The 14,856-nt window shown below is 42.6% G+C and overlaps 3 protein-coding genes across 6 annotated transcripts; 2 read left to right on the forward strand and 1 right to left on the reverse strand.

The window, feature by feature from the left end:
- Positions 1-1,716: 1,716 nt before the first annotated feature.
- Positions 1,717-4,340, reverse strand: LOC105185976 (trafficking protein particle complex subunit 12). Of its 4 annotated transcripts, none has more exons than XM_011145873.3 (2): positions 4,225-4,340; positions 1,717-4,161 (listed from the first exon to the last, which is right to left on the reverse strand). In XM_011145873.3, exon 2 carries the CDS (start codon positions 4,114-4,116, stop codon positions 2,512-2,514), a length of 1,605 nt encoding a protein of 534 aa, XP_011144175.1. In that variant the 5' UTR covers positions 4,117-4,161; positions 4,225-4,340; the 3' UTR covers positions 1,717-2,511. The 4 variants fall into 4 exon arrangements, with proteins under 4 accessions (XP_011144175.1, XP_025160040.1, XP_011144177.1 ...); XM_025304255.1 differs by having other exon boundaries at positions 1,717-4,175; positions 4,223-4,340; XM_011145875.3 differs by having other exon boundaries at positions 4,215-4,340.
- Positions 4,341-4,678: 338 nt separating this feature from the next.
- l(3)76BDm (trafficking protein particle complex subunit 8 homolog l(3)76BDm) lies at positions 4,679-10,638 on the forward strand. The gene is made up of 10 exons (XM_011145876.3): positions 4,679-5,100; positions 5,248-5,689; positions 5,819-6,064; positions 6,191-6,697; positions 6,839-7,358; positions 7,442-7,627; positions 7,742-8,482; positions 8,576-8,738; positions 8,874-9,948; positions 10,208-10,638. Exons 1-10 carry the CDS (start codon positions 4,911-4,913, stop codon positions 10,473-10,475), a joined length of 4,338 nt encoding a protein of 1,445 aa, XP_011144178.1. The 5' UTR covers positions 4,679-4,910; the 3' UTR covers positions 10,476-10,638.
- A 2,531-nt stretch (positions 10,639-13,169) lies between these two features.
- Positions 13,170-14,725, forward strand: RpL10 (ribosomal protein L10). The gene is made up of 4 exons (XM_011145877.3): positions 13,170-13,261; positions 13,424-13,469; positions 13,800-14,105; positions 14,338-14,725. Exons 2-4 carry the CDS (start codon positions 13,447-13,449, stop codon positions 14,666-14,668), a joined length of 660 nt encoding a protein of 219 aa, XP_011144179.1. The 5' UTR covers positions 13,170-13,261; positions 13,424-13,446; the 3' UTR covers positions 14,669-14,725.
- The last annotated feature ends 131 nt before the right edge of the window (positions 14,726-14,856 follow it).

Below are 14,856 nucleotides of genomic sequence, written 5' to 3' on the forward strand. Positions count from 1 at the left end.
TATATTGTAGGCGTATAAGAAGATAAATTTACTATATATAAAAATTGGCGTATATATATATATATTATATATACACAATTGTGTGTGTGTATATATTATATATTAAAAATATATTATATATATATATATATATATATATATATACACAAAATTTACATTTAATCGCCAGAAATAGCGATGTGAATATTATTATAATGCGACAAAGTGTGAACGTATTCGAACGAAAGAAAGAATGTGAGAGAGAGAAAGAGAGAGAGAGAGAGAGAGAAAGAGAAAGGGGCAACTTGAAGGTTTTTTTCTTGATGATGTAGTGTTCGCAGCGCAAGTTTCGTGCGAGGTGTTCTTTTATAATTAATGCATAATTTAATGATAAAACGGGAACGAACTATATATTCGAATACGCAGTAACAGAATTTGGCGTCGTAATGTTTCCTAAACGGTGTTTATTACATTGATATTTAGGCGCATTCTGCAAATTGTTTAACCGTCGTGTCAACATTATTTTATAGCAGTCACTATGACTGAAATAATTTGCACACATAACGAAAGCTGAAATTTGCACAGATATTCTGAGAGCAAGATTAATGAAACAGTATGTGTATAAGTAGTTTATTCTAAATTGGATAATTAAAAAATTAAGCAGATGATTCTTTCAAATTTAATTTTACCTAAATTAAGAATTCAAGTGTTGAAGTTTTAAGAAATATTGAGCACAAAATTTGATCATGTGATTTATTCTGGAAAATTTTTCTCATAATTTTGAAAGGATGCGACCTAAAATTGTCGCGATAAATGCGATGACTCGCCTTTAGTGCGTCCTAGTTATTGTTCCGATTCTAATGCTAGTACGTATATAAATAATATTGTAGCTATGTAAGAATTTATTTCAGCATACTCGATATTAATTCTAAAGTAATCAAATTTGGCGAAAACGTTTGATATGAGAAACGCCTTACTTTTATCTAACAGAAGGGGACGATCCAGTCGTATTCGATAGTCGACAATGGGCATTCGAGGTAGATGTAATAACATGCAAATTAAGTAATTGTAATAAGTCGCGATTTGATCGATACGCGGAGAATCTTGCGCTACGTACACTACGCCATTAACTTTCGCGGCACTAACGATTTAACGGGCCGAAACCGCCGTGAGGCCAATGGGACGACGGTGGGGGAAAAGAGAGGAAATAAAATAATGTATTGTGACACGAAGTTCCATCCATAATAAATAAATGAAAATATTATACAGTTAGGCCGACTTTTCCGCCAGTTCGTGCCTTTTTTTCTGCAGGGAGAGAAAGAGAGAGAGAGAGAGAGAGAGAGAGAGAGAGAGAGAGAGAGAGAGAGAGAGAGAGAGAGAGAGAGAGAGAGAGAGAGAACGCGAGAGAGAAAGAGTGTGCAGTTTTGGAATCCGATCTAATATGTGCTACGATGTAATGCGATTGTGCGATAATAAGAGAGCAAGAGAGCGAAAGAGAGAAAGAGAGAGAGAAGGGGGAAGAGCGAGATCGAAGGAGTAAATTAGCCAGTTTAAAGAGTAAAAAGTAAGAAAAATAAGCGATAGAGAGAAAATGAAAGGAAAACGAGGAAACAATAAGAGGGACTTGAAAGGCGAAGAATCGACGCGCGAATAAAGAACGATCGAAGGCAGGCACGCATTGCTTAAATGCAAGAAAAAACGTGAAAAAAAAACCGCAAAGAAAGAGCGTAAGGACATCCGATTATTATATATATTTTCGGAGTACGCTACGGCGCGCTACTCGTATTCTTTCGAATAAAAAGAAAAAGTAATAAAAGAGCAGATAGATCGAGAAGCAGAGAAAGACGAAAAACGCGTGGTTGAACACATACGTGTTCAACGACACGTGTGTATGGCGAGAGCGAGAGAGAGTGAGAGAGAATGAGTGTGAGGGGGAGAGAAAACTATAGCAATTGTTGAACGTTCGTTAAATTGTCCTCGTTTCACGATGTAATAAAGGCTATTTTACTTTGACGTTCCAGTGTTGTGTTTCTTGTCTGCTGCGCTTATATCGTATTTCGTATCATATATGTGCGATCCTTGAAAATCGTCCTGAATCCGAAATGAACTACCGGGCAGAATAGATGTGGGAAGGAGACGGTGACGTGACGTGACGAGGGTTCGGAGCTCTGAAAGAAAGAATCCGCAGGCGTTTGTATAACTAAACATTATACTTTTATTCTCTCTCAATATATCACAACGATTACACCTTCCCTGAGGCTGAACGCTTCGCGACTCAAGTCCGTGCGCGGTCGCATCGAACGGAAAGAGAAAAAAAAAGAAGAAAAAGCAATAAATAACTCAACGTGGTGATGTCGAAGCTCCGACTGTTCCGGTTTGTGTCTGTGTACTGTGTGTCTGTGCGCAGTGGTGTGGACGAGATCCACCTTTGCGCAAATTTTCAGCTAGAACTTATTACAGTCAGGAATGACGGAACCGGCATTCCAGATCGCGCTAACATTGAAACAGTAACAACTGTACACCGTACTAACATCATATTGCTAATTTCAGACACAGAATATCCGCCGCGTCGCCCTTGTATCTGTTGAGCTGGCGCAGCAGGTGCAGCTTGGTCTGCTTGCAGTGCGTGGTGTGGAGCTCGTAGGACGTACACATGTTCAATAGGATCGGCTCCTGCAGACTCTTGATCGGATTCCTACCGACGAGACTCTCGTACAGTCGCACAGCGGCCTTCAGCTGACCGGTGTAGAGCAGGCATACGGCCATGTTATTAATCAGCATCACATTGGACGGATCCATCGCCGAGGCGGACTGGAAGCAGCCGTAGGCCTCTTGGAAGGCGTTCTGCGCGACCGCCATCAGTCCGCTATCCACCAATTCCCGGACACTCGACGTCCTCTCTTCCTTCCCGTCGCGGACGAGATATCTCTCCGCCGCGGAGACGTCCCCGAGGAACAGATGCACCCTTCCTATTGCCGACCTCAAGATCCCCACCTGCTCAGCGCTCCAGTCAGGTAACCTGCACAAGTCTTCCAGGATCTCTATCGCGAGGACGTAATTCTTCATGCTTATCGCACAGTTGACAACAGAGATGAGGATTCTGGACTTCCTGGCAGCCCATAGTCGCATGGCATCCTGCTGTTCGGACTCGCTAATCTTCGTCCGCGTGCCTTCACCGTGTAGACCCATTTGAAGGTTCGCCACGATCTGACTGACGGTCGCGAGAAGCCTGTACAGATTGTCCAACGCCTGCTTTGGCTTACCGCAGTAAGATGGAATCTCCGCTAACAGTAGTCTGAACGCGAACGACGCCATTGAGCCTGACCTGGTGCCGTACAATTCTGGATAAAACCTGAAGTACATATCGGGCTTGTCTAGATTGCCGAACGGCCGCGACTCGTTCTCTAGCACCTCCAACTGCCTAAGCTTAGCCAACAGCGAAAGTCTCGTGTACCACAGCTGCAAGGAGTGAGGAGTGTGCTTACTGGGCTGGTTGATCTTGCCGTAACCTTGAGCATAGATTGCCAATAACCTGCCGGACAGATTGACAGCTGCACGGTAGCAGCCAGCTTGGATCAGATTCCTCAGACCACGCTCGTCCTGCGTCACGTCGGAGGCGGTGAGCACGTTCCTGTGAATGTTCTCGTCCTCGCCGAGTAAGTGGATGGACGCGTTCTTGATGGGGTCGGGCATGTCGCCGTGCACCGCCAGACCTGGCATGGTGAGGTTCTCGCGTTCCAGGTGGTTGCTGCCAGCGGCGGTGGTCGCGATGGACCGCAGGATCTTCCGCGTGTGCTCCGATGGAATCCAGGCGTCGCGATGTGTGTCGTTCGACGCGCTATGCTCGGCGACTCGCTCAGCGGGCTCCAGCAACGAGTTGACGGATGTTCGCAGGGGGTCCGAGTTGAAAAAAGGCACGCTCGACGTGCCGTCGGACAAGGAAGCGTAATCCGAAACGCGACTCACTGAGGCTGACTGCACGTTGAAGTAGTCGGGCTTCTTCGGCGCGACGATCTCGTCGAAGATCGTCGGCGGTGCGTCGTTGAAGTAACGACTGATATCCACCTCATTGTCCTCGTTGTTAACCTCCGCGCGTTCGATTTTTGCTTTGGACGCTGCAGCGTTATCCTCCGCCATAATTGCAGGTTATCTCGCGCCGAGTCGTTGGATATGCATCTGCGACTGAGAAATCAAAACTAGAGGGACAGTTATTACCGTTTACGATTAAAGAATACCGTATTACACTGAGGAGAACTGTCAAACTCGGGATTGAGGTTATGTAGCTGTCCGCTGCACGGGGTAGCTGCTTCTAGAGATGGGCCGTGTCAGGTCACGTGCTTGATAACGACAGATCGGATGATGGATCTTCTTACCTTCAAGTAGTACGGGCCGACGACGAATCGGACGATATTTTCATTTTTTACATATAATAAATATAAGAGTCATGTATCGCGAATAAAGTAAAGCAGCCTTAAAATTTAATAATATGAAACCTAACGGAACGTAACGACATCGAATTAGCGAGAAACCGAATGAATTGAATTAGAAAAAAAGCCGAGAAGGTCGATTCTTCAACGGAAAAAGGAGGAAGAATCGAACATCGACTGATCGATCGGTACACACATCGCTTATCTCTGGTTGGTGCCACATGGCGCGCGACGTGATAGTCGGTCGCGATTCTCACTCGTCAGGTTCTCAGGGGCGGATATTTGCAGGAACAGCTGTTCGATGAGATATGTTTATCTCCGCGAATGCACGATCGGGATCATCGGGATGCACTGTAGTCGTTCTATCGTTCGCCGAAGACTCGCGAGATAACGAGTGGCGGTAATGTGATCCTGCGGGATGCAGCAGGCCGATTGAGTCGCAAATCAATGAGATAGAAAAATTCGTTCGTTGGTGCTGTGAGCGCGAGTGAGTACGGGTTATACATGTATCTTGATGGTTTGCGCCCAAACAAAGTCATGGCACAGTGCAAGTTAACCCCACGGGAGTTCATCGGCAACACCTTCTCCCCGCAGATCGCCGTGGTCTGCTCGGCCGCGGCTGACGCTGCGTGCCAAAAGAATAATCTGTCATTCGTCGAGCTGCTACAGCCTTTTTGCAAATTGAATACCGAGGGTAAGCCGAAATTTTCTAGCGCTTCCCACGCGTCCCCACGCCAGTGAGCGTTCAGTTGCCGAGATCATCGATGCAACATGTATATAATCGGTATTAGCTGAATCTTTTCATGCTAACATTAACGTATGTCCGTGTTGATTTATTTAGGTCATTTCAAGGATCCTCAGGGAAACACTATAGCGATCAGGAACCTCCGGCTTTCCATACAAGATATCAATGCACGACCACCGGAACCGAGTCTTGCCAAAAAGATGTTGAACGAGGCGGTCAGTTCTGCATTGTGCGAACGAACAACTAGTGTTCGTATCGGTACAACTGAACTCGATATTCCTATATCTGTCCCTTGGTTCGAGGCGTGGAGAGAGACATTCCTAAGTGTCCAGTTTCCATCGGATCACGAATTTACAAAACACTTACTCGCTTGCATGATAGTTGTTTCCACAGCCGAGGACAATCCATTAGAAAAGATTCAGAATATGGGTGCACAATTGCATCAAAGTATACCAGGGAAATTACCCAAATGGTTTAACAACAATTCTCTTAGATATTATATTTTAGTCCATGATGCTATCCAGGATGATAGAAATAAGCAAGTATATTATTCATTCTTTTTATGTTACATACTGTTTCTAAAACCAGTAAAATATAGAATTCCAGTGAGTTTTATATAGATAATCTACATTTCTTGTACAAATTTACATGAGTATGTATCTTTCAGAGCGGAAATAGTATTTACAGAGATGAAGACTATTTATGGTGCTAACAATTGTTTTCTATTGCAAATGAACTCGAGACCGCCAGGTATCTCGGATGACAATTCGCATTTACCTGATCCCTGGAGTCAGTTTCTAATTAAGCACTCAGAATTGTCTGGCAGCAGCGAACAAAACAGTTCTCCTCGTACACCCGCGGATACAGGTGGAGTATCTGCCATGCCGAGTGAGCTGACTACAGAATCCGACAAGTATAGCCTTTTTCCTACACATCTTAGAATTATTATTTCTATATACATAAAGAAATATGCGTATATATATATATATTTTTTTTTTTTTATTCAGAGTGCGAAATAATTCTTCACTTTTCATTGCAGAGTGAGCCAAGCCGGCACGCCGCTGATGCCGCAAAACTGCGCGTTGCCATCCCCGGACTTGGCTGATACGATTAGTCTCTCTTCCGAAATATCCGAATCGACGAATATGCATCTAGAAGTCGGACAGGAAGCTGTTCCGGTCACGATTCATCCGCTCAGTCCGGACAACGAGAAATCGCAGAGTTTTATTGCCGCAGCCAACGTCAAGAGTCAATCTGTCGTTACCAGTTCGCCGATAAACACGAATGTTTGGGCGGATTCTCCGAATTACGTTGTTGCTCAACACGGTGCTCGTCTCTCTACTCAAGATCTAGAAAGATTGCGGACGTTGATAACAGAATTCTGTTTACGAAGTCTGTTACCTTACGTAGAGAAGCAGATTGGCCTATTGAACGACGTGATCTCGAATAAAAAGGGGGTCAGTAGATCGCTATTCAGCGCCACGAGAAGGTGGTTTGGTACAAATAAGCCTGGTGCACCAGGTTCTGCGCCGTCAAACGCTGTAATGTAAGAGAATCGTTCCTCGTCCTCCTTGTTTAAGAGACCACCTCTCTTTTGTTTTTTATTTCTATCTTCATTCAATGAACTTGTTGCGTCCCGACGCGTCGCGATGCAATCCTGAAAATGTTCACGTTCTTTATGTTCCAGTTATACAGCGGAGTCGCCGGAATTGCAGCTACGACGTTTAGGTGACCTGTGCTTCATGTTCGGCCACTATTCGCTCGCCTACCAAGCATATCACAGCGCGAAGCGTGACTTCGCGGCGGATCAAGCTTGGGTATATTATGCAGGCGCTCTAGAGATGGCCGCTCTGAGCGCTTTTATGCAGGGCGAGACGAATAGGAAAACCATCGAATACATGGACGACGCAATCTTAACTTACGCGAATAGCTGCAAGATGCCTCAGTTCGCGACGAGAGCTACGCTGCTCAGCGCTGAGTGTCTGAAGGGTCGAGGACTGTATGGGGAAGCCGCGAAACAGCTGATACGAATGACCAGTGAGGATTCAGACTTACGCTCGGCTTTGCTGCTCGAGCAGGCCGCCTACTGCTTCATCGGCCCGAAGATGATGCGTAAATATGCCTTCCATGCGGTCCTCGCCGGACACAGATTCTCCAAAGCCGGTCAGAGGAAGCATTCGCTGAGATGCTATCAGCAAGCGTATCAGGTAGGCATAAAACAACATAAAGAGAAGTCAGCAGAAGACGCGGGAATGATCAGTCTATCATCTCATGCGACACGTGACGTTAGGTATACCACCAAAGAGGTTGGTCCTTGGCCGAGGATCATATCCATTTCACTATCGGCAGGCAGGCTGCGTCCCTGAAGCAAGTTTCCGAGGCGGTGAAAGCGTTTGAGAAGTTACTTAATGCCTCCAGCAAGCAGTCCGCTCCGCAGCAGGCGGCGTTTCTACGCGAGTTTTTGCATACTCACAACGTAAGTGTGACACACACGGTGTGACCACAAGACCAAGGTCGTCGAGTATGTGCTTTGTGCGCGGTCACGACGGATTAGTGTTCAAACTGTCAACTGTACACGGTGGTTTTGCAGTTACTGTTGCAGGAGAACGGCATGCCTTGCAAAGGACTTCCTATTTTACCTCTACCATTGTTAGATAGCGACAATATTAAAGTGCTGTACGGCCCGTTGGGCGAACAAACCAAAAGCAATATTCCAGCGAGCCATGTTACGTTCAGCGTCGAGGAGACGGATGACGCAAAGTGGGCGAAGATGGAAGAGCTGCTGATTACCGAAGCGCAGGGCTCGCCGCCGATGATATTTAAGCCGACGGTCGCCCTGTACTCCAGAACGAGCAACAACAGCGTGAAACCGAATGCGGTTCTGGGCGAGCCGGTGCATTACTCCATCGAGCTGCATAATCCGCTACATGTGCCACTGCCGTTGTCGGACGTGACGTTGCTATGGTCGTTCGCTCGCGACGACCACGATTTCGTGACGAATGAGGCGACGATGAACGACAACCCGGTCGACGCGGACGTCATCGACGCGATTCTCTTGCAACCTACGTGCAGGCAGAACATCGTGCTGTCTCTCACGCCCAGACGAGTGGGAGAGCTGAAGGTTTTAGGGTTGAGTTACAAATTGTCCAATCCGATACAAGCGACGAATGACCCGCCGGTCGCAAATTCGGCCATCACCATCGCCGGTAAGAGACTGTTCGAGATCACGCCGGCGAAATTGAAGAATGTCAAGGAGAAGCCCGGCACGAATATGTATGGCAAGGACTACCGGCTGGAGATGAACGTAATCGAGAAGGCACCATTCATGCAGGTACATATATCCTCTCGTGAAACTAAAGTACGCGTTTCCGCTTGTCTCCGTCTCGCAGGACAATTTCACACGCGTGGATATTTGCGCCCGCAGATACTCTTCACGAAGTTGTCGCCGGAGATGCTGTGCGGTGAAATACAGAAGGTGAAAGTGACGTTAAGGAACATAGGTAACGCGCCACTGACGAACATTTATATCGCGTGCACAGACGCTAAGCTCTTCACGTTGGAAAATGCGGACGTCGATAAAAGCGAAGGTGATCATCCTCAGGATTGATGTCATTCGTTTTCGTAGAAAGGATACTTCTTGATATTGCACGTCGTTGTTTTACTTGTCTGTTTACTCAATATTTCATTGAGCGCACAATGTCACATGTGCTGTTTACTTGCAGATTCAACAATAAAGAAGAACAGCAGATCGGCCACAAAGATATTATTACCAGTCGTCAAGAACGGCGTATTAAATGTCGCTAAGACTCACGAAATGCCGCTTTGGGTGCAGGCACCTCACGAGAAGGGCACTCACAAATTAGACCTGCTCTTCTATTACGAGAGCGTCGAGACGAAGGCTGCGCTGAAGCATCGCTTGTGTCGGCACACCTGGCAGCTGACGGTGCTCGACTCGATACAGATCAGCGCGGTTGCCTCCAGAAGTGGATTGTTCAAGGACGACTCGCCGACGTTGAATCTGATAATGTCGGTGAAGAACACGAATCAGGTGCACGATCCATCCATAAACGAGATCATGCTGTCCAAAGTGTCGCTCCAGAGCGCTTCGTGGTTCGCGTTTCGCTCTTCCGTTCTACTGTCTAGTATAAAAGTGCAGCCTCAAGAAGTATTTCACTTGATGCTGAAGCTGAAGAAGAAGACCGACAGTGAGTCGGCCATCTCCGACGTGTCTTTGACCGCCGATGATGGCGATGCGACATCGATCGACGATTACCCGTTCATTAATTTTGTACAGAGGCGTCACATTCAACCGTTGGACGTAAACGAGAGCGCGAGCGACGTGCAGCAATTCCAGTCGCAACAGAACATTGAACACAGCCCGATATCGAACACCATGGCGTTGAATTCGACGTTGATCGTCAGATGGTGCGCCAACGTGACGGAAAGTGGTGTGGTCACTCGAAAGGCCTTCGGACAGCATCATCTTGAGTTGGAACATGTAAACAAAACGTACAAACATCCCAAAGAGCCGCGCATCGCTCGCAGTGAGTACGGTTCTCGCTTGAAGATCTTTGGACCGGAACGAAATGTACCGAATGTGGTGACGATTCCCGTCAAGGATCCCACGTGGGAAGCGGAATGCTTGAAGAGTCTAATCACTTTCTCTCTGAGCCACGCGAGGCAGCTCGTGCATAATTTCCAACAGAATCGACTGTGCATTATCTCCGTAACAATGTACTTGCAGAATCACTCGGAGTTGCCAGTCGACGTTAAAATAAGTACGATAGGTACTAGCAGGTAAGACAATCGATGTACTCGGTGTAGTTGTAATTCTATTGTATAATTTGCACATAATAGGTTGTAATTTTGCCAAATTATTTATTGCACAATTTATGATCTGATCTTATTACATATCTTGTGGGGAAGCAGGGGCATCATTTCTTCAGTTTTCAATGACAAAAGTCAAAAAGAAGATCTCTAATGATCTGTCTCTTCCAAGATATGCAACTGTCCCTATGTTACCCCATTGTGTTAAGTGACATCACTCTTGTTGCAGCGAAACTCATCTTCCAAATATTAAGTCCCAGCTGTACTCGCCGCAAGCTTCGCCGTATTATAGGTACGCAGGCCACTCGTCAATTCACGCCACCGTTCAAGCGCACGCGAGTAACAACGTGAAGCTGCACGCTGTGCTGCCGACTGCGGGAACGTACGACTTAGCAGCGCGGATCGAGGTTTCCGTGAGAGTTGTAAATAGCAGGGAGTACGTCGTCCAGAAGGGCAAGATGGAGAGCATATGTATAGTCAACAGCGGCAGTGCATAGATAACATTTCGTGACGTTGTCGAAGTTAGAAATCGCTAGCGGTTGTATACGGAGGTACTATTTTTAGCGTGATTCAGAAGCATTCCTCGTCGATGTACGTGTACATACATACCGTCATACGTTTGGAGATTGTTACATTATATTACAACAGATATTTTAATAATGCGTCTCGACGTGTTTTTTACCTACCGGTGTGTGCTGTCGTCACGTTTCCTCAGCGTCGATTGTTTTTACATACTTAATACAAACACACACATACCCACATGATGATTTCATAATACGGAATAGCATATACGTCTATGTGCTGCCTGTAATCGTGTAGTTTCTCACGTACCGAAGTTCTCTGTCGCGGTATCGAGTTCTGTATTTTGTCGATTTTATCTAGACGTAGTTACCTCAACCATTTTGTAACCTGTTAGTCTTGAGCTACCTCACAGTGATATACGAAGTGATCGAGCATCCTAGCAGGCATTAAAATAACTCCTTACCGCTACATTGTTAACAGTCAATGCTCGTCATTTTACGGGAGATAACTGCATATCTCTAACTGCCAAACAATCGATACATGTTACCTTCTCTATCAGCACATATCGTCCACGAAATATTATTATTCTCATAATTATCATTATTATTGATTGTCTCTCATCCTCGCGCTCATTTTCGTTGGAGGAAATAACTTTTACACATCGTGCACCGTGTAATCTCTGACACGTGCGAAATAAACGCGGCGGATAATTATTCTCGACATTGAAAAGAGAGAAAATGTTAGCTTGATCTTTTTCTGTGTAAACTCAATATTTATGTATATATTTGGCGGTTGACTTGAATAATCGTTTACGTAACAGCTTATAGAGCATTATAAGGATTAGGCTCCTGCAGATATGGCTTTTCATGAGCGATGGACACGTGTAAAATAGAGTAGCAAAGATTATCAAAAATCAGAAAGATAGATTCGGTGGGAATTGAGAGAACAAATATATATATATAAGCATACTTGTGAGAGAGGGAGAGAGAGAGAGAGAGAGAGAGAGAGAGAGAGAGAGAGAGAGAGAGAGAGAGAGAGAGAGAGAGAGAGAGAGAGAGAGAGAGAGAGGTAGGTCTTTAGATAAATAAGCTCTTGTATTTTTTGTACAGTATACCTCGTGACATAAGATTGTGTAAATCGAGTTTCATATAAACAACATGAAGTTGATAAGCGTAAATTATAGAGTAAAGCGAAAAAAGAACCCTGTGTATATATCACAATGTCGGATTCTCTAATTAAGTAAATAATTAAATCAGAATTATATTTAGTGAGCACTTCTAATGAATGTGCAATGGCAATTGTGTAGTATACTGTCTTTCCATATAACATATTAAACTTTACAATTAAAAAAGTTCTTTTTAGATAGCTCTCTGTAATTCTATATACATATATATATATATATATATATATATATATGAATACGAAATCAATGAATTATCCTTTATAAAGCGAAGAAGCTTGAATTTGTAAATATGATACCACATTAGAACATTTTGTAAATATATTTCGGAAGGAATATATTATAATTTAATAATGCATCAAATGTGTATACAACAATCATGTAGATGCATATTGTTAATATATAGACTTAACAATTTAATCTAATTAACATTGCATATTCAGATGTATGCATTTATTATTTTGCGTACTGTAGGTTTATTAAAAAAATATATTTTATAAATGGATATCTGTTCGAAAATAATTTCTATTTAGTTTTACAGCAATATCTATATCCTCGAACACTTTCGGTAAAAAGAACGATTCGAGAATCATATTACATAATTTGATGAATTATCGGCCTGTATAAATTTCAGTCGAGATTTAATCCACATTCAATGGGGACTCGAATCATATTAAATGAATTTTCTTGAATAAGAAGAATAAGAAATACTGAATCAGCTGATCAGCTATTAACATAGTAAGTAATAAAAAATCTATTCATTTCTTTAATATTGTAAAATATTGTAAAATTAATAAATAAAGTCAAATTTGTAAACTGAAACAATGTATAACTGTGAAGCGTATGGTGCATTCCGTTTCACGCATATGCGCGCATTTATCTATAGTTTATGTCACGTATACTATAAAAAATGCGCGCTATACGTGAAACGGAACGCACTCGTGGTCTACAATGGCAGTAAGTAGTAAGAAGTAAGCGGTAAGAAATAAACCAATCACAGTCGATTATGACAAAAATAATCAACTGTGGTTGGTCACGATGCTTAAGCGTGGTCTACAATGGCCGTAAGCAGTAAGAAGAAAGCGTGAACAGTAAGAAATGGACCAACCACAGTTTATTATTTTTGTCATAATCGACTGTGATTGGTTTATTTCTTACCGTTTATGCTTACTTTTTACTGTTTACTGCCATTGTAGACGACGCTTTAAAGGTCATTCTACAATACGTGTTGTAAGTTGTAAGTTGTAAAAATTGGCGAATCATAGTCGATTATTACAAAAATAATCGGCTATAATTGGTTAGTTCTTACGGTTTACAACTTATGACACGTATTGTAGAATGACCTTAACGTTCAAGCGTAATCAGCAGATCAATTATGGAACGTATCTAAGTTAATTTAAAGCTAACCAATCTTATAACTAAAACCAAAGTTTCCGAAATTTATTTTGGAACAGACCTAAAGGTGCAACCACAATCTTATGTTACTGTATTCTCTATTTCATCACGCATGCGCAACTTTTTCCGTTTTAACATTCCGCTCCGCTGAAACTATCTTTTCAAGCTTAGCTTGGTGTGACATTGGTATGTTGTGCTTTTTGTCATCCGTTTAATACATTAACATCACAATATATATTAAATATTTATTTACATATTATATTCGCTAAGTTCGCTCTGTTTTCATTCACGTTAACATAATTCTAGTATTTGATATGAACTTATATTTATACAAATTTTAATTCATAGGTTCTAAAGGTTCATAGGTTAAAATGGGTCGTCGACCAGCGAGATGGTACGTAATAAATAATAAACTTTAATGTTTTTAACAATTTAGAGGTCACAAATTCAACAAATTCCATAATATATTTTGTTAGTTTTAAGTGAAATTATATGAAATTTATTTTATACAAAATAACCATATGAAGTTATCTTTTAGCTGACATACTGAAATAGCATGTAAACTGTACATTGCTATGTACATGTTAGAACACTATTGCCTTATATTGTGTAATATATAATATACCATAGCTTCATAACTCTATATAAAATATAATCTGCTAGAAATCGAATATAGAAACTTATACGAATAGATTATATATTTTAATATCATATCTCGTTATAGTTATCGGTACTGCAAGAACAAACCATATCCAAAATCCAGATTCTGTCGTGGTGTTCCTGACCCGAAAATCCGCATTTTTGATCTTGGCAAAAAGAAAGCATCTGTAGAAGATTTTCCACTATGCGTTCACTTAGTGTCAGATGAATATGAACAGCTTAGTTCTGAAGCTCTGGAAGCTGGACGTATTTGTGCCAACAAATACATGGTAAAGAATGCTGGCAAGGACCAGTTCCACATTCGTATGAGACTGCATCCTTTCCATGTAATTCGTATCAACAAAATGTTATCATGTGCTGGAGCTGATAGGTATGAATCTGATAAAACACAAGCTCATGAATCTAAAATATGGTTTGCTTGATGCTTTAAAACACTGCAGTATATATAACATGATTATACAAACTGCAAAATACAAGTAAACTATATTTTAGATAATTTGAAATGTATATAACATTTAGCAGATTGTATCTTTGATTTGCTTTATAGTTGGATATATATTATCTTTGAAAAAACTTTTGGAGCTTTAAATAATTTTTTACAGGCTCCAAACTGGAATGAGAGGTGCTTTCGGCAAACCGCAGGGTACTGTAGCTAGAGTACACATTGGTCAGCCCATTATGAGCGTTCGTTCTTCTGATCGTCATAAGGCGGCTGTTATCGAAGCTCTACGACGTGCCAAGTTCAAGTTCCCTGGCCGTCAGAAGATCTATGTCTCGAAGAAATGGGGTTTCACGAAGTATGATCGTGCCGAATACGAAGAGTTGAAAGTCGCGGGTCGTCTTGCTCCAGATGGCTGCAATGTCAAATATTTGCCCGAGCATGGACCACTTGAAGAATGGAAAAAATTCAGGAAGGCACTTGCTGTAGCCTAAATAAGTACCGAACATTTTGTGAACATGGGGTTGAATAAAATAATTGTAATAAAAAAAGTGGAATCGCTTTTATTTCTTGAGAAACTTAGAACAATCAAAACACGCGTTTAAGTCCATTTTTTGCTATTATTGCTGCTAATTAGAATCTAGAATTTTTTGCATGTTGAAGACTTGCTAGACATCTTATT

Source organism: Harpegnathos saltator, unplaced genomic scaffold, assembly GCF_003227715.2.
Source record: "Harpegnathos saltator strain DR-91 unplaced genomic scaffold, Hsal_v8.6 scaffold6, whole genome shotgun sequence".
NCBI lineage: Eukaryota > Metazoa > Arthropoda > Insecta > Hymenoptera > Formicidae > Harpegnathos > Harpegnathos saltator.

What these genes read in the sequence shown, in the direction of transcription:
- LOC105185976 (XM_011145873.3), bottom strand. Translation starts at nt 4,116, where the DNA reads ATGGCGGAGGATAACGCTGCAGCGTCCAAAGCAAAAATCGAACGCGCG.
- RpL10 (XM_011145877.3), top strand. Translation starts at nt 13,447, where the DNA reads ATGGGTCGTCGACCAGCGAGATG. An exon ending in GGTCGTCGACCAGCGAGATG is followed by an intron (nt 13,470 to 13,799) that starts GTACGTAATAAA and finishes ATCTCGTTATAG; the next exon opens with TTATCGGTACTGCAAGAACA. An exon ending in TCATGTGCTGGAGCTGATAG is followed by an intron (nt 14,106 to 14,337) that starts GTATGAATCTGA and finishes AATTTTTTACAG; the next exon opens with GCTCCAAACTGGAATGAGAG.